We start from the raw sequence: 20,039 nt of genomic DNA, 5'->3' as shown, positions 1-20,039 counted from the left end.
TTAAAACATGTTTTTACTTAAAATCGCAGGATATTTTGGCAAGGAAAACTAGAAATCACTGTAGGCTTTGTAAAAGGAAAGATGCAAAGAGAACTGTCAATATAGCTGTTTCTCTATAGCTATTTTTGAATGACAGTGGTTTTATGTATAAATGTATTTTATACTTACAAGTAACATGGGTCTACAAAATCACATGATTTTGAATGTCCAAATTTCTCGGCACATAATAGATTATCCCGAAAGGCTTCCATGGTGTTGTCAAGTAATAGGGACCACAAGTAATACAGAAGGACAAGTATTCTTTCCTTGCCTGTAGAGTCTCTTAAAGTGAAACTATCAGAAGAAGAGAGAAATAACATTGACTTGGGCATAATACAAAGAATATTAGAAAGTCTAAAAGTTACAAGAATGAAACTGGTGGGTATAGTGATAGGAGAACACTATCGGTTTGCATGAATTTTTCCATGTTGTTTGGTATTTACTGCACAACCTGGTGCAGAATGCTGGGTTGACATTGTGGGCTACAGGAAACAGCCTTCTCTGTTTCACCCATAGAATGGATGTTCCCTGAGTGCTGCAGAAAAAGCTTTTGCTCTTGTCTCCTTATCAGTAGACTTTATTGTTCTTTCACCAAATGAAGAACTTGTTCCTCTCCTGATGGAGTTTTCAGATGAGTTTACAAACAGATGGGACCAACAATAGTTTTTCTAAACCCTGTATCTTTTACAGAAGAAATCTAAGTAAAAATGAGAACTTAAGCTGACAAAAGAAAATGTTAAAAGGCTGGAAAACAGCAGAAATAAGCTATCCTATGGAGTTTTAATATGTATATGCAATGAGCAGTTTTAATGTGAAAACTATTTGTTTTGGGATCCCTGCCTTAATGTGCATATTTTTCCATGCCTTTCCGTTTCTGCTGCTGGATCTGCAGAGGCTCCGCTTCCTGTATAAGTAATTTATCAGGTTTAACTTAAATGTAGGGCATGTGAATACTTGATTACTTTCACTCTGAGAAGGTTTAAGAGCTCAATATTAAGAGAGAGCTTTAACTTAGCTGATTTTATCTAGCTTTAAAATTTTTATCACCGGTGAAGTGTGTAGTAATGGTTATGAAAGCAATTAATAACAGCACTGACAGAATCAAGAGACTGACTAATTTATCCTTATAGACTTTAATGAGGCTTATAATCTAGCAATAAATATACAATATATTCAAAAGTACAGAGTTATAAAAAGGATGATTTATTTAACTTTAAACCAGTCTGAAAACCAAAAGTTGTAGAAAGTAGACTTGTCAGAACATAATTCTATTTTGCTGTTACAGAGCAGAAGAATAAAAATACCAGAGGAAGAGAGTTTAAATTAAAGGGAGGAAAACTATTGTTTAACTTCATTCTCGAGACCTCTAAGCACACTAATAGTAGTAGATGTGGGACGTATCTTTTTCTTTTTCCCGCCTCAATCTGCTTACTTGGCAGAGCATAGGAATTGTCTCAGAAGCTTCATCTCCAGAGCTCTTGGAGGATGGGGACCAGTGGAAGTGGTAGCAATACTTGTTCCTTGGGAAAAGCTGTCTCGGATTTCAGAGCAAGTTCCTGTAAAGAGACCCGTATCTGAAAAGTTACTACAGCAACTTTTAAGGTTCAGTCATCAATTTGGGAATTAGGTTTTATTACAATTTTTTATTATTGTGTTATGTTTATTATAATCTTCCTTATACGTTGTATTCTCATTTCTTGTGCTGAAGTAAGTACGTTGAGTGTCTCTGGACAGGAGTATTGTTAAAAAGTAATAAGCACCTGACAGGATCTTGCCTTACAGTATAACAGGATGGCTGAAATTGGGAAAAATTAATTATAGCCAGTCTTTCCCAAAGGGAAGCTAGAAACTCAGGTGGTAGTGGTAGCTTAAAACAAGCCACAATAATAGAACAGGACAGGTGAGACCACAGAAAGTAGCTTTCCTTAGTGGTCAATCGGCTAGAGGTGAAAAACCCCAAACCAACCTCATGTTGTGGAAGCAGGATCTGAGCAGAGATGCAGTTGGAGAGATGTTATCTAGAACCCTTACAGGACACGTGGTGTCTCAGTCCCTGCTACCTTTGTGGGAATGGCTCTTGGGTGTTTACAGACTCAGTGTTTATGCTCTTGCTTGGGTCAGTAAGGAGATGGGGCTTCTGAAAGACCTTGGTTTGGCGTGTCCTCAATTTGTCTTCATTGCTTTGCTGCCATGACACTGGGTTGCTTCCATCTATTGTCCAGTGTGTGCTAAGCTCATTGCAAGAGAGATCAGTGCATTTTCCAGAGATGCATTGCTGCTGCTATAGTACTTACAGCTCTGCCAGGGTTTGGAGTCAGACTTGTGAGATCAGTTACCTTACACTGGGGTTAAAAATACACTACTGTAATATGGAATCAGGTTCTGCATTTTTAAATGAGCTGCAGACTCTAATTAATTTTCACAGATCCCCTGCAGATGGAGAATCTGAACTGCTGAAAGTCAAAGGGGAGACAGAAATATCGTTAGGGTTTAATGTGAGACCTCTCTCCCAGTCCCATGCCCTAATTCTGCAGTGTGGGAAGCCTTGCTAAAGTAGCCCTGGGTACCCTCTAACAGAAAATCTTTTGTTCATAAGCAGGCAAGAGCAAGGCCTATTACCACACGGTCTTACACTGACTGTTCTTTACAGTATTTCATTTCTAATAAGCCACAGCACATTTGAATGTAATTGTTAACATGCCTAATTTGCAATCACGCAGTCGTATCAATAATAATGGAAAGTTATTCACAGGTAATAAATTGGCATGGCACATAACTAGTAGATCTGTGGCTCTCGGTATATTGTTCATGATCAAGAATTCGGTAGTTAAACATACACAGCAGTGGGCTGAGAACAAGCTGTTCATTTTTTTTGCTGCAAGAAGTACCAGTGGACCAGAGTAATTGTAGCTCCCAAAAGCAGGACTGATTTTATTGATTTAAATAGGCTTTCATTATAGAACTGAGCCTATTACAATTGCAGGGAGTATCACTGCCGTTTGTATTCACAGCGCTGACCGAAGTGAACGAGGTGGGTTGTTGAATCCAATGCAGAGGATGCTTGTCCCTCGGAGTGTTATATTTTTCCTGCTGAAACATCTGAATTTATTTAAAAGTACTTAAAGCTTTTTTCCTATGTGGTCAGATTTAATTTTCCTTTTAGAAATGTGGTTAGAGCCAACTACACTTGTGAAATGTTAATCTCTCAGGACTTCTCTGAGGAGTAAAGGTCTTGGCATCTGAGTTAAGATTTGTTCCCTTTTATTTAAGGACTCTTTGGAAATGTTCATGCCTCTGTATTTTGTGGATTAATTAAAAAAAAAAGGACAAATACGAGATTTGGTAAATAAACTGTTAAGTCTGAGATATTAATATTCAAGTTATAATTAGTTAAGAACACATGCTGTTACCAGAAATGCGTCATTAACCTGCATGGAGCAGTTTGCGGCTATTTGCTGCTAAATTAGTGACACTTAGAAGCAGTCTTTTTTTGGTATTGGTTTGAATGGTAAGGAAAATGTTAAATCTGTCATAATAAAAAAGAAAAATAGATGTATGCACATTTAAGCAGCGGTCTGTTGTGTTGTTTGGGGAGTTTTATGGGCGTTGTTTCTATATTTACACAGATGCTTGTCAGTCAGTGGACATACACAAAAGTTCATCAAAGCCTTAATTATCAAATTTCAGTGCTGTTGAAAACATTGCACTATACTTTATGGTGGAGTAAAGACGTGTTTCTTGTGCTAGGTTCTCTTCAGATCAGTATTTATAAGTACACAGCCCTCCTTAACCATTTTTCCAGTGTTACCACAGCAGTTTGGAAGGGTGCTAATGGAAATTACTTACTGCTTTTTGGTTTTAATGGGTGTAATCCTTACTTTACTTACTGTTCTTAAGAATTTTAACACTTATTATTATTAGAGCCTCTAAGTGAAGGTGGTTACTTCAAATATTCCAGCTAAGCCCACATTTTTCTTTTGGGGGTAGTCTTTCATAACATAATCTGGCAATTGATGCAGGAGATAACAAAAACTGTGTCAGCATTTCTAGAAACTGCCTCTCTAAATAAAACAGTGACACTAAGTACTGAATCAACTTGGTAAGTACTGAATAACCAATCCCGGTTGCTGTATTATAAGATCTGGCTGGTTTACTTCGTTTTACAGAGCTTAGCCAAGTAACTATTGAATTAGGTTGTTTCCTCTTGGTTTCCCCAAGGGCAAGTAGAACCTGCTGTAGTGTGTTCTGCTGAGCTGTTGTATCGATTAGTTCTTCACGTCTAATCTTTACGTGGTTAGGCTTGCTTTTTATTATGTTTATGATTTTGAGAGTTGATTTTCTTAAGTTATTCTTATTGCATTGATAGTTCTCTAGTGGATTATAAAAATGTACATAGTAATTGCTCTCCCTACCTTCATTTGTTGTAGTCAAATGGAGATAGTCAGCACTCGTGTAGTGTGGTGGTTAGGAATGAGGGTAATGATCACTCAAAGAGTTGATATCAGATATCACTGACAATCAAAACTCACATCGTTGGGGTGGTTGGCACTTCAAACCCATATAATTAAATGCTTCCAGCATCTATTAACAATACTATATTAGATTATTTTTTTTGCAGCAGCCATTGTGGTTTCAACAGTTTGTTTCTGCAGGTTGGAAAGTGATTTATAGTTTTAATTAATCTTAATACTTTTTGTGCTTAGGAAACATTTGATATCAAACTTTGTTGCATTTAAATTTCCTTGTTATCTGCCTTGCAGTGGCATGAATAATAGGGAGCCCTGAACATGAATATATTGGAATGCATGCAGTATTTTCAAGGAGAGTGCTTTTATGGTTCAGAATGATATATCTCAAATGTTACTGACTGGGTAAACACATGAAGGGTTTTTGCATTGAGAAGCTTGGAAATCACGCGTCTCTTAGTACAGTGCTTCCAACAGCTATGTTAAAAATGCATTCCCATCTTAATACAGAAAATAGGATATTTATCCTGTAATATTTATTCTGTCCCAAGATCCACCTTTTTTTCTAGTTGCTGAGATTCATTATACTGGAACTTTGAAATGGCGCTGCGTCAGAGCTGGTCTGCACCAAAAATTGCCACACCTCCAAGTTTCTATTTAATTTAATAATCTGTAAAATGCTTTTGTGATATTCAAACCTAGATAGCCTGTGTTTGTCTAAATGAAAAGTATCTGTATTCTCTGTGCCACATTAACAGTAAATTTGTCCATTTAACAAGTTCTCATTTTCTTGCATACTTGTATAGAATATTGATATTTGAGGCATGACCTAATCCAGACATCACTGAAATCAGACATTTCCACAGGCTTTAGAAAATATGAATAATGGTAGCCTTTTCTAAGCATTCTTAATGCAGTTCTAATATGAGGATCTCAGGCTTCACAACATACCTGGCAGTATTATAATAAATGTGCAAAGTGACAGTGCGCAGTATTCATAAACATCTTGCAGGCACCTGGCAAGTTTTTATGGTTCAAGAAGCTGCTACAGTCCATGGAGCTGCAGAGATCAGGAGTGATGTTTTTGTTTAGTTGTTTTTTCTTTTTCCTTTCTCTCCCCACTTTGTAAGGATGTCAGAATTTCCTCTGCTTCCAGTGTAGCTCTTGGTACCGTTGATTTTGTCAGTGTGTCTTGCTGCACTTTTCCGTTACTGAGATACTGTTACACTCCAATTAGCAAAGATTCAAGTGATGCCTCAAACAGATGAACGTGCTTTCACAGCTACTGCCCTTGCTCTATGCTTACCTGCCATTTGGAGATAGGGATTTCTTCTTTTAGGACCACGTCCCAAGGTTTGCTTACATGTGCTCAGAGGAAGGAATGTAATTATTTTTGTTGATGGGCATTTGTTTGTTGTGCATTCAAGACAAAATGTGCTCTGATTCATTGTCCTGGGTTCAGCAGTAGCAGTCATTTTTCTCCTTCATAGCAGCTGTTGCAGTGCTGTGTTTTTGACTTTCAGTTTGGAAACAGTGCTGATAACACTGATGTTTTCAGTTGTTGCTAAGTAATGTTTACTCTGACCAAGGACTTTGTGAGTCTCATGCTCTGCCAGGGAGGATGGGAAGCCGGGAGGAAGCAGAGACAGGACACCTGACCCAAACTAGCCAAGGAGGTATTCTATACCACAGCATGTCATGCCCAGTATATAAACAGGGGGCAGTTACCTAGAAGGGCAAGATCACTGCTTGGGTCAGGCTGGGTATCAGTTGGCAGGTGGGAGCAGTTGTATTCTCTTCCTTTGTTATTTCCCTTATCACTTGTTGGAACAAGTCTAGAGGAGGTCCACAAGGATGATCAGGGGACTGGAGCACCTTCCATATGAAGTTAGGCTGAGAAAGTTGTAGCTATTCAGCCTGGGGAAGAGAAGGCTGCGTGAAGACCTCATAGAAGCCTTTCAGTATCTGAAGGGAGCCTACAAGGATGCTGGAGAGGGACTATTCATTAGGGACTGTAGTGATAAGACAAGGGGTAAAGGGTTAAAACTTAAACAGCAGAAGTTTAGATAGAATATAAGGAGGAAGTTCCTTACTGTAAGGGTGGAATGGGTTGCTCAGGGAGGTTGTGAATGCACCATCCTTGGCAGTGTTCAAGGCCAGGTTGGATGAAACCTTGGGTGATATGGTTTAGTGTGAGGTGTCCCTGCCCGTGACAGGGGGGTTGGAACTTGATGATCTTAAGGTTCTTTCCAACCCCAACTGTTCTATGATTCTGTGGTTCTATGATTATTATTATTATTGGTGGTAGTAGCAGTGATTTGTGTTATACCTTAGTTACTGAACAGTTCTTATCTCAACCTGTGGGAGTTACATTCTTCCCATTTTCCTCCCTATCCCTCCGGGAGCAGGGGGAGGAAGAAGGAGAGAAGTGAGCGTCTGAGTGGCTGCGTTGTTCTAAGTTACTGGCTGAGCTTAAACCACAACATTCATGTTTTAAAAACCATTCCAGAGTGTAAGTCATCAAACTGTATGCTGTTTATCTCGTTTGTTGCGCAGGCCACATGGCATTAATAGCATGGGTTTGATCCAAATAATGACAGATTTATCCATCTAATAAGTAGTGTTTATTTATCCTTTAACCATTCTTTTTGCAGGGTTGCTTTACAAAAATGCTGAATTTACTCTTGTTTTATTGCTCGCAAGTTACGAACAACGTGTTATTTTAAAGGGTCTAATCTGGAAATGCGTTTTAAATTCACACTAACAAGCTCGATAAGTGATGCACGATAGAATAACAAGGTGGTTTTTCTCTTGCAGAGGCTAAGGAAATTGTTCTGAAGGCACAGATTCTGGCTGGAGGGAGAGGAAAAGGTATTTTCAATAGTGGATTGAAAGGAGGAGTGCATCTAACAAAAGAGTAAGTCTTTAAAATTGAGAAAGCATAAAAAATTCCATTGTAGTGTTTAAGCTGTTGACAAGAACCATGTGACTGTTCCTTTTTATATCTTTTAATAAACTAACATTTCCCCTTTATTTGTAGCCCTAAGACTGTTGAACGGCTTGCTAAACAGATGATTGGGTACAATCTGTCAACAAAACAAACTCCAAAGGATGGCGTGACAGTTAAAAAGGTAAGGTTTTTGCCTCTTGAAAGTTGAGAACTGTGTTCAGCTGCAGTTTTGCCTTAATATACTGGAGTGTATGACATAGATTTATTTTTTCATTCCTTTTCCAATGCTTGATTGATTGCATCTAATTGACAAAACAAATGTTACTTTCTCTTTCATTGTGTGTGTGCATTTCGTCCATCAATTTGAGTATAGCTAGTAGTGGGAAATAAATTCATTTCCGTTACCTGTGTTGAAGGGAGTGCTGTATCATAGGTTCATTCTTCACCAAATGCATACTAAATGCTAGCATAACTTTCTGTAGCATTAAGCGTACAGGCTTATTGATGTCCTTCTTGCAGAAGTAATATATGCATGTTTACTTATAGTAATAATAATATCCATATGTCATACATCCTCAGTTTTGGGCAGCTGTTACTAAAGATAGAGACAGATTATTTTCAGAGAATCAGAGAATGGGCTGGGTTGAAAGGGACCTTTAAATTCTGTCTATTCCAACCCCCCTGTAATGAGCAGGGACATTTTCAAGTAGACCAAGAGCCCTCTGCAGCCTGACCTTGAATGTTTCCAGGGATGGGGCATCTAGCATCTCTCTGGGCAACCTCTGCCAGAGTTTTGCCAGCCTCATCATAAAAATTTTCTGCCTTATATCTAGTCTAAATCTACCTGCTTTTAGCTTAAAACCATTACTCCTTGTCCTGTCACAGCAGGACCTACTAAAAAGTTTGCCCCCATCTTTCTTATAAGACCCTTTTAAATATGCATGGGTTTGCATTGGAATGTTCTCAATTTAAAGAAAAGAAAGGTGTCTAAAAGTAGATTCTTCCTAACATGTTGCAGATCCAGAGTTAAATGTGGTTATGGTAGTGGTTCAGCTAATATATTATATATTGGTTCAATATATTATATTGGTTCAGCAATTAATTTACCTATGATGGTACATATTGCAAGGTGCTGAGGTTTACCTCAGCATAAATGTATTGCTTTACTGAGAAAGGACCTTCATACAGGTATGTAGTCAAGAGCCACACTCCTGGTATTTGAGGCCAGTAGATAATTTGGCATGAGCTGGAAAGAACTGCAGTTCACTTTTAATATGTTGTGAACAGCTTGATATATTAGCATAGAAGGAGAACACCTGTCTGGAAAGATACTGTCTAATGAGGGCTGGAGGAAGGAGCTCAGGCAGTTCTTCTCCTGGGGAGCGCAGATTACCATCACTCCTCATAGGTGCTGTTAAAAAGAAATACTAGATATTAAAAAGAAGGAACAGTATTACCCAGACACGTCTGTCAGAGATCGTGATAATGCTAAGGATATAAAAGAGGATATACATTTCCCATATAAGGCACTCTGCTTTGAAAAATTTGTATCGTAAAAGCAGTTTTCTTTTATAAATTCAATGGTTTTATTCTTTTGCCCTAGTTGACCTACTTTGAATACATCGGTACAGGAAATACCACTCTTTGAGTGCGAGTCTGTTCATTTACATATTCAGTTCTGAAAAAGAAACTTCTAATTTTCTTTCAGATTGGTAGAAATGAGCAAAAGGTGTTTGGTGTTGGGTTTTTGAAATGCATTATTCAAGGGATTTGTAGTAAGATTACTTTTTATTCATGTGTAGAGTAGCTGTGGAAGATTTGGCTTGTAATTGCTTTCTTCTCCATCCACACTTTGATTGTATGAACAAACAATGGTCAAGAGTAAGCAGCTAGGGCTTGATAGATTGTGTATTTTTCCTTTGCTGTAGAGCCACTTGGAAACTTCTCAGGACAAAGGTTGCAAGTATTTTAATATTGATCCATGATAAATTAGTGTGATGCTTTTCACTGTGACAAAGCTTATCATCTGTTGTCTTGACTTTCCATTCTGATTATGGACTAGGCTTTTAAAAGCCCTAGGGCAATTCGTGCCTTCATTGCACACACATTTATCAGAATAATAGTATGTTTTATATTTTTGATGTTGAAATCTTGATTCTTGGTAATTTATGGTGAGCGCTGACACCCTGTTTTAAGTTAATTATGTAGCAGTTCAACTAGTGGTATGCTAATGGTTTCCCATTGTTTGTTAGGTAGTAAAGAAAGCATGTTTAAAACAATTCATCTAGGTCATCAAAAGGCCATTTCCCAGAAAAAAATAATGTGTTTTTAAGAGCCTTTACTTTCTCCAAAGTTAGCTCACTCTAGGATCTATAAAATAGTGAAAGGAGTTGAGGCATTCATGTTTGTAGTACAAGGACTGCAATGTCAAACACTGAAATTTTAATCAACGGCCAAACAACAGTAATATGATTGAAAGTATAAGTTTAGCTATGTCTAAGATGTCATTTAATGCAGTGGGTAGCTAGTGCACAGGAAGTGCTAGACAGACTCTTTGAGCTTACTAAGAGCAGTGGGGAAGTTGAGATTTAATAGCTGGCATTTTTGTTCTATTTCAAGGCATAAGCCTTCTCTGTATGTGAACATAAGTGCATGTGAGTGTACATGTACTTAAAGAAAATTGCAGTTCAGGGAGAAAAGAAAAGGCATGGGTTTAGGTTTCGTGGGTTTTGAACTTTTTTATGTTCTGCAAAGTTTGAATGAACTCATATGTTTTAAAGAATTTAGGTAATACATGTTTTCCAGAAGGAAAATAGTTATTAAGTTACTTTCTGTGAGGCTGTCAATGAGCTGGTGTCAAGTCAAGGGGTGAAAGTTGCATACCTTTGACACATGTTTATAAGGAAGGAATAAAAGACAGGAATTTTCTACAATTAGAATAATTTCTGAGCAGAAAATGGAGTTTTCAGCTTTCTTCCCCTGTGTACCTACTATGGAATTTAAAGCATGTTTGTGCTTCTTTAGATTGATGTTTCTCAAATAAATAGCAGTTTCCTCAGGTCCCTTGTAACTTGGAAGCTATTTTGTGAGTTTACATAAAATTCTCTTATGGCAGTTTGGAATTTGGAGAGCCTCGTTATCTGAGGAGACAGTCTTCTCTTATCGTGGCAGCCTGAGACTTCGTTACCTGTGTTTTCTCTCCAAGCAATAACAATTAACATTTTGAATATTTGACTCAATATAAAAGAGCTGTTATAGTTACCCCTATGAAATTAGATGTGTAACTCAAACTTTTAGGTAGTGGTTTGTTTTTAAGAAGGAAAGGTTGAAGTTGCCAGGTAGTTTTCAATACAGCTGACTTCCCCCCAGGACATTTAAAATATAGACCTGATGTGGTAAAGAGATAATGGTGCTTCACATTATTTATCATAAGCAAAACAGACAAAACATGAGAAGGATCAACAGTCTTACTCAGTTTCACTACTTTTAACTGTTCATTGATGTGTTTGTGTTGGTTTTGTCATGGGAATGATAGATAAACTTTTAAGACATATTTAAAAACCTTGAACACTATTTTCCCTGGTTTTGCTTTGCATGAGACAGGGAGGGTGGTGAAGGGAAGTAAATGCTTTGTTGGGAAAATGAGAGATGTTATACATTTGACAATTTTTAGCGTAAGCCTGCTTACTACGAAGTAGATGGACTCTCGATAGTTTTGTGCATTAAGACAAGAGAGGGAAGTATTTGATGATGTTGACATAGTTTTAATAAGCAATAGTGAGGACAATCACTTGGGTCAGAAGTAGCAGTTGAAAAGATACCTGGTTTAATAATTTAAGTTCCACCTGCTGTGCTTGCAGATGTATCTCTCAAGACTTACTGAGTCTCATCCTAAGTCTGGATCATCCTGATTCTGAGCACAGCTCAGACAAGGTCCGGTAGCACCAGTTGGCTTTATTTGAAGTATATATGTCTAAAACAATTGACTCACATTTTTCAGATGCACTGATCCAGGATATATAAGAAGGTGAAAACATGCATACAGGTAAAAAGTAGCAAATCAAGGATATATTCCATATCTTTTCTTGTTAGTTTGTCACACCTTAGTAGGTATCCAAGCTTATCCAAGTTTCCGAAGTTGGCTTTTAGCATCCCTTTATAGTGGCATAAAATAGGCAGATGCTTTTAAATAGCATGGTAGTTTTAGAAGTTCTTAGTTTTCCCCTTCACCCTCGTTTTCTTTAGTTTGTCTTTGAACAGTTGCTATTAGGACTATTCCTTTGTGTCACCTTATGTAAAAATAGAAGAAACTAAATTGCTGTTTCCAAATCAAAAACCCCATCAAGAAACGGCATTTTTCCTTCCATTCTAGACACGGCTTTATTTAGTGCTTTGCTTCTTACTTTTTCTTTCCTATCTGGTAAGATGTACAGCCAGGTAGAAGGTATGTACAGTTTTTCTTGTGTACCTCAGAGCAGAATGTCAAAACCCGAACTTGTTTATAGTCCTTGAACTGTGAAATCCCCAACAATACTTACTCGATGGAGCACGTCTTGCCAGGTAGGCAGAGTTTTAAGACTGCAGGTGTATACACATCCTCTATATACACATGTATATACATCCTCTTGGATCTGAGGAGTTTGAGCTGCTGACTGATGAATTAATTTCAAATGAATTTCACCTTATGTTTCATTGGGAGTGATGAATTTAATCTAAAATAATTGTCAGAAATTGTCACTTTATAAACAGACAGTGTTAGAAAGTCATTGCCGCCTAATCCTAATATTAATCTTAGGGAAGTGATTTTCCTAACTTCTACTACTTCCATTGAAAGATAAGGAATAGTGGCTCTGCTATGGAAGAATGTAATACATTGTCATAAGGAGATGTGATAGTGCTAATTTAATTGCAGAAGTGGCTGTTCAACTTCTAGGTCGAAAGGCAGAACTGTATGCAGGGCAGAAGTATAGCTTTTGCACCTGAGATGATGGCACCTATAATGATCATGATAAACAATTAGTAATGAGCATATGCAGATCTGAAGAACATTTTGGGGAATTTATCAAAGCATAGTTTTAGGAGTCCTTTGCCAAGTGTAGAATTACTTAATCTCTGAAATTGCTTCAGTAGCTATTGTTAAACTATTGCAGAAACTGCCAGTTCAGATGAAGAGTTACTGTAATACTAAAATGGAAAGGACTTGGTGTTTAGCATGTTTTTAGAAGAGAAAAAAATGTTACAAAGAATTTACCTGGACCATTTTCACCTCAATTTTAATGTGAATACTTCTGGATTCCAAACATGTAGGATTTAAATCATCTGTTGTGTTATGTGCTGAGTTATCTGTCAGATACTGGCACAAAAGGGCTCTGTAGTTTCTTGTAAATACCAGAAATTAGTAGATTTTTGGAAAACCTATTTTTTTGTTATTTCTAGGTTGTGTATCTGAAGGTCACACATCTGCTTGTCTCTAAACTGAAAGTAAAAAGCTGGATGGCAGAATTATCTGTAGCCCCATTTCCTTAGGAAGTACTTAGGCAGTTCTAGAATTCAGTACTGAGATTGTAAGTGTAGGAGGGCCTTCTGTCAGAATGAGAAAGAGAACTTAAGCCTGAGGATTTACTGGTGAGAAATGGAGCTACTGATGAGATGCATCTGAAGGGCAGCATACCCTCTCCCACATCTATGTGATTTGCAAACTGTACTCCCTTGTGACTCCAGGTTTTTCTGTGGTTAGCTCTTTAAAGGGCATGTAAAAAGTTAGTATGGAAGTTTTCAGCAGCAGCTCCAATTCTCCTCTTGCAGCAACACCAACTCTTAGTTGTTCCTGGATTTTGCTGCTTGTTCCATGACCCAGTGAGAACAGCAGGGTCAGGGGAGTCTGTTATTTAGGGAAAGAGGATTTCATTGGAAAGAGATTACTGGGTTGTAATACCTTGTGGAAAAAAAAAGTGAAACAAGTATTTCATTTCAGGATAGCAAGTATCAAACTGCTGTGTTTTAAGGCAGTGTACAAATATGAGCCACCATGTTCTCTGCTTCACCATCTATATGGACCACTCAGAACTGCTCATGTTTTGGGGTTTTTTTTATTATCTTCATTTTCAGGTGATGGTTGCAGAAGCACTGAATATTTCCAGGGAAACATACTTTGCCATTTTGATGGACAGAGCCTGCAATGGACCTGTTATGGTTGGCAGCCCCCAGGGTGGTGTTGATATAGAAGAAGTTGCAGTTACTAGCCCAGAACTTATCTTTAAGGTAGGACTATAATGTTTTACACTAAAAATTTTCCTTATCAGTTATCCAAAAGAACATACCTCATCTCCCCCTTCACCCCCCCTTTCTCCTTCCATTTTTTCTTCTGCCACATATGGAAAGAAGACAGTAAAAACCATAAAAATTGTTTCACCTAATAAGGGATCAGACCTGCTATCTAGTAGACGAATGAAATATGTCTAACATCTGATTTTGTCAGTATTTGTGTCTTCAGCTCAATTAGAAAAAGGGCTTAAATCTGGCTTTTGTGTGATGCATTAAACTTAATACTGTAGCTGTTTCATGATTGAGTTTCACTTTCAGGAAGGTATAGTTCACAGTGGGTCAGTGCCAGAAAGGTTCTTGTTTCTGGAGTTGGTTATTTTTTCTTATTGACAGAATTGTTAATTATTTCTTTGTACCTGGATGTCTTTTGCAGCTGAAATCCAACTGTTGTAGTCACTTTCTCAATGATGACTGCGTTTAAGTATTATTCATGTTACTGTGGCATGGTAATGAGTAGACGAGCTATTAATCTGGGAAAATAATTGATACCATCAAGTGTAATTATTCAAACAGTTATAAAAATATTTAATGTGCATTCTAAAAATTACATAAACGTTCCAGTATTGCTGGGCAGTGACACCCATTGCCTTGATAGTATTCCAGAAGATGTCATTAAAATTAACAGACTAAATAGTCGTCAACGCCATCTGTACAGTAATTAAAAGTGAAAACTGGTGTCACATTGTCTTGTCAGAATGCCACCCTGAAGAATTCTGTATCTTTTTGGAAGGACTGTTTTGGAGTTGGTGTGGTAATTATACCCTATAGGCAGCTGCTGTAGCCTCAGTCTCGGAGAGCTTTGGCAAACAGCCATGCTTTAATTACTCATTTGCAAATGTATACTAAGTGTTTTCCTTTTGAAGTTCTAAATCTCCATTCAGGTTGAATATTTAGTTATATTTATGCACATTATTGTTGCAGGAGGAAATAGATATTTTTGAAGGCATAAAGGATCATCAGGCGTTGCAGATGGCAAAAAATTTGGGATTCAAAGGACCTTTGCAACAGAAGGTAACTTGACTATTCCCTCCTTTTTTACAGACAATATTTTAGCCCAGCCGTACAATAAATGCTTTCCAAATAGACATGAAAAGCCAAGTGTCCGTTAGATCAGGAGTGTCTTGACATTTTAAATACTAAATTTCACCTAGATAATTGTCATCAGGCTTTAGCAATTTGAATAAGCTCCTTATTGTTCCAGAGTGAAAGTTCCTGGTCTTTGGTGACAACATGCTGTTACAGCACATGGGATTCTTTTGATTCCGATGGAGCTCAGTGAATTACATGGGTAGAGATGTTTTGGAAAATTTAGCCCTTAATATGGGAGAATCTCTTGGGTAAATGAAGCCTTTTTTTTCTGACCATCAACTCAAACCGAAAATGCTGCCAGCTGTCAGTATCTCTTTTATATGTGTGTGTATATATACACATATATGAATTCCATATTGTACAGAAATATGTAAGATATTTTGCCTTTATGAATCATTTTGCAGGGAAGAGAAAGATTGTTTATGTTACTTTTGTCTATTTTTTTCCCCCATAGTATCAAACTGTCATTTATGTAGAACTCCTTTGTTTTTAATTCAACAGTTTTAATTATTTTCTATCCCAACATGCAATTAAGAAACGAATACTCGTTAAGTTGATTAACACACATTTGAAGATTTAGCTGTATATCTAATGAGGAGGAATGATTATATAGAACCTTTCAACCATTAAAGAGTTCTGGTACTTAATAATTAACAGCAATGTACGGACTTTTCAACAATACATTTAAATACTGCTTCAGTGAATGCATTTCTTTCCTTGTGCTATCAACTCAAAGGAATTTACTGAAGCATAGGGACATAGTTTTTATTCAGACAAATCCTGATATCTACTTATACATTCACTATTTCTAGGTTAGGATTTTATGCTTTGCCTTAAAGAGGCTCAGTGCTTGCAAACCTTGAGAAAGAGAAGTGTTGCCATTAAGTTGACATAAAATTATAGAATAGAATCACACAACAGTTAGGATTGGAAAGAACCTTAAGATTATCCATTTCCAATCCCTGCCATGGGCTGGGTTAATTCACACTGCATCATGTTGCCCAAAACTCTGTTCAACCTGGCCTTGAACACTACCAGGGATGGAGCATTTACCACTTCTGTGGGCACCCTGTGCCAGTGCCTCACCACCCTCACAGTAAAGAACTTCTTCCTTAAAATCTAACCTGAACTTCCCCTGTTTAAGTTTAAACCCATCACCCCTCGTCCTATCCCTAAAGTCCCTGATGAAGAGTCCTTTTCCAGCATCTTTATTAGGCACCCTTCAGATATTGATGCTGGAAGATGGAGCAGGCCTTAATAATGTTAGTGATTCCGATGCTCTGTTACACTTACAGCAGTGTAATAGGGCAGCAACAGCTTTTCAGGTTGCCCAGAATCAATGTCGGGTTGCACAGTGGGACTTTTCCTCAGCGTCACTGTTGACAGCTGTACCCATTGGTATTAGGACAGGTTGTCAACTGAGTGTTCATGCTTCATAAGCAATTTGTATATTGCTTCCAAACAGTAACTCCTCACAGAGTGTTAAGACGTGTTGATCCCCAAACTGGGGTTGGAGTTGAGCCTTTCCAATCATATAGGGTTTCCTCTCTTATAAATGGCACTGGGAGAGAAAGCTAACTTCTGTCATTTTATTTCCATTCACTTTGCTTATTAGGAGAGATCCCAAATGTTTTTGGTGTGTGCACTTCGGTCAATTGGTCAGTAATGAAGGAATAAATTTGAATGTTTCTTTATTGGTGCACTTCATCTGCAGACTTACTCAGCCAATTGGTTCATCACACACTGACAATGTAAGGGTTGTTTATTAGGCACATTCATGTTGCTGTGCTTAAGCTGTTCTATTAATGGAAGAATGTTCTAAGAACAAAGGACTTGGAAGTTAGTAGTCACAATACTTTCAGCCACAGAACCAGTCACAGAGCTAGATGGTGAAGAGCAGTAAGGAGTAAGCAAGAGTGTCTTGTGAAGAGTAAGCAAGAGGCTTCTGACACAAATTCTTCAAGGAAACATTTTAGATTGATCTAAGAAGGAAAAATGTATTTTTTTCTGAAGTCATAATGTGCAGATACTGCTTTATGGTTTCTGAATTTAGACTGATTAATGTGGATGCAACTTAGATCTCAGCATGCTAGAGAATATGTCATTGTGAACTCTTCACATTAAACTTGTCATCGTTGTCATGCCCTTTATTTTGTAGAAGATCTTCACTTTGTGTAGTCTTTAAAAGCTCAATCTCTAGATGTTATGCAGTACCATAATGCTACATGATGGCTGGTTTAGGTACTATACAATTATGATTAAAGAAACAGAAATAAAAGTAGTAATTATCTAGATCTAGTGTGCAGCTGAATACATTAAAAATAATTGATAATTGTTTACCTCTGCCTTGAAAACATTAACTTCTCTTTTTCTTTGTGGTAATTGTAAATCAAATTAGGCAGCGGATCAAATCAAGAAGCTGTATAATCTTTTCTTGAAAATTGATGCCACTCAGGTTGAAGTGAATCCCTTTGGTGAAACTCCAGAAGGGCAAGGTAAGAAATGGAAGGAAACGAATGCATCATAAGTCTTTATTTATCCAAACTATAAATTACATTGTGTAGAAAGCTGTAAAAGCAGCTTTGCATTAATTTCATTTTGTAACGTAATTTAGGCAACATTCATTAATATTCCCATGGCAGATTTTACATTGCAAAACCTTTTATTTCATGCAAATAATCAAAGTATTGGCTTCTGCATGTTGTGTTGATGAGAAACAGTAACATTTTCTGCTTTACTGCTCTTTGTACAAGTTAGGTTATTCTTGGTTTGGGTGGGTTTTTTTGGTGTTTTGTTTTTTTGTTTGTTTTTGCTGTTAGACTTACTGAGATTGTGTGGAAAGAAACTTGGTATTCTACATGTCTAAACATGTGGGTAAGTTAAAATTTTAAGTGGAGGACTACAATCTACAAGAGCACAGGAGAGGTTCCAGCTGGAACTGGTATTTAGATGCAACATTTGGGGAAAAAAATGGGTAATTGATCTGCTTTCACCAGAAATGCAGGGCTAAGAAGGTATAGCATAAAAATACGGCACTGGATTACCTTTCACATCATTCTAGTAGTTGGTTTTCCAGCTGAAACCTTTCCTTCCTTTTGCCTTTACCCATTTTAACAGACATTAGGAATGTGACAGCTTAATTGCTGTTCTAGAACCTTTTTGGAAAAGATCACTGCTGTGTCAGTTAAGAACATGAGTTGCTCAAATTGAATGAAATAACATTTTTAAATACTATTTATGTACCCACAGCTAGTTTGTAACATAAGTAGCTTTTCACTAAAAATCTGGTTTTGGCTCAGGTGGTCAGGAATTCAGATGCTGAATTGTGACTAGAAAGTATGCAGTCTCTTCCAGGCGTCCAACCTTGTTCTTCCCTTTTTAACAATAAAAAAACAAATTCAAAAGAATTGGCAGAGAATTGTCCACAGCTTAAAAGGAAAACTCTGCTGGTTATGAACTCTGAAAGGCTCTAAAAGATGTAAAACAAATCATGCCCCACCCTCTTTACTGATGCGCCTTAAATGATGATGCTCTTTGTTATAAAATAGGCTCTGGGGCACAAAAATGCTGTATCATAAAGTGGCATTTTAACTGCAAAAAGTTGTCTATTAAAGTAGCTGAGGATAATTCAGGAATAATGGTAAATATTAAATATGCATCAATTTCTTTAACACATTAAGCTGTTTTCAGGTTAAACTAAGCTAGAAGAACATACTTATGGCTTAAATGTATGAATTCTGCTTTGATAGCAGACCTTTTTCACATTCCTTCTTTGTTGTGGTTGGGATTTTTTGTGTGTTCTTACCACCAGAATCCTTTAGCTCTCTGTATAGAGTTTACTTCATGAGAATGATTTCCTCCAAATGCCTTAACTCTTTATCTGAGAATCTCACAGCACTGTGTGCTTAGTTTTCTAGTTAATTTGAAGTACCATGATAATGTGCACATTGAATCAGTAGTTTCTGCATTATAAACCTCACTCAACTTAATAAATGTAAGTCACATTCTTAGGAACTAACTCTGGCTGTGTTGGTTCTTATGCACTTTATGAAATGTGTGCTGGGGGAAAGAAACAAAAAGCTGTGCTGTTGACCAGTGCAGTTCTATCATATGCTGTATTGTAAGTGGAAATGGAAAATATGCCTTCAGAACTTAGTAGTAGACTGTAATTTTCCCCACCATTTAAATAGATCTGTTGGCCTCATTAAAATCAGCCTGGAATAAGGTAAGATCATCTTCATTCTGTGTTGCACAGTGAAGTTAAAGCAGAACAATAAATAGGGCCTTGTAAAATGAACGGTCTGGATTTTGCAAGCTCTAGTAACATGCAATGTGTAACACTTTTGACTATTTGAAGATAAATGGGACCTTTAAAATAGGTACAGCAAAAACTGGAATTTCCTGCAGATTATGCTGTTCACTTCAACCCAAATTCATTGGTATGCTTGTCCGCCATGGCTGATGTACTTACAAGGTTTATTCTGTGGGTTCAAGACCACTGATACTGTAAAAACAAAATATTGTTTCTCAAAACTTCATGAAATAATTATTTAGTAGAATAAATGACCAAGGTACCTTAATCATAGAATAAATATGGATGGTACCCAGTAGTCCTTTTGCTCAGTCAGATATCAAGAATTTGGGATATTTATGACAATAAAGGGTGGGTGTCAGGATGATGGAGCTAGGTTTTTTTCAGTGTTATCCACTGATAGGACAAGGGGCAGTGGGTATAAACTGGAGCATAGGAGGTTCCACCTTAACATCAGGAAGAACTTCTTTACTGTAAGAGTGACAGAGCACTGGAACAGGTTGCCCAGGGGCGTTGTGGAGTCTCCTACATTGGAGATATTCAAGGCCCGCCTGGACAAGTTCCTATATGATGTACTCTAGGTTACCCTGCTCTTGCAGGGGGGTTGGACTAAATGATCTTTTGAGGTCCCTTCCAACCCTTGGGATTCTGTGATTCTGTAATTGCCTTCTTGAGGTGAGCTCTTTTTGCCAAGACTAGGTTGTTCTGGTATTCACACTTGGTATATTTAGTGAGGAGGGCTTAATTTGAGGGATGATAGGCGGTTTTATGCTGTTTCTTCTGAGGTTGTTCTGCATGTGTTTCACATCCAGGAATCTGAGGAGCAGAAACAGAGTGGGTTTCAAACTGTGAAAGCCAT

At 37.5% G+C, this 20,039-nt stretch overlaps 1 protein-coding gene across 1 annotated transcript in view; it reads left to right on the top strand.

Moving 5' to 3' along the window:
- The window catches only part of SUCLG2 (succinate-CoA ligase GDP-forming subunit beta), a 124,864-nt gene that overhangs the window by 51,510 nt on the left and 53,315 nt on the right, over positions 1–20,039 (top strand). The window contains exons 3-7 of the mRNA XM_034066533.1: positions 7,323–7,422; positions 7,546–7,636; positions 13,564–13,716; positions 14,701–14,790; positions 17,267–17,363. Coding sequence (XP_033922424.1) covers positions 7,323–7,422; positions 7,546–7,636; positions 13,564–13,716; positions 14,701–14,790; positions 17,267–17,363 — 531 coding nt within the window. The remainder of the gene's footprint in view (positions 1–7,322; positions 7,423–7,545; positions 7,637–13,563; positions 13,717–14,700; positions 14,791–17,266; positions 17,364–20,039) is intronic.

This window comes from Melopsittacus undulatus, chromosome 9 (assembly GCF_012275295.1).
Source record: "Melopsittacus undulatus isolate bMelUnd1 chromosome 9, bMelUnd1.mat.Z, whole genome shotgun sequence".
In the NCBI taxonomy this organism is placed as follows: Eukaryota; Metazoa; Chordata; class Aves; order Psittaciformes; family Psittaculidae; genus Melopsittacus; species Melopsittacus undulatus.
The sequence above is the reverse complement of the archived record's forward strand: the minus strand, read 5'-3'. Positions and strand labels throughout refer to the sequence as shown.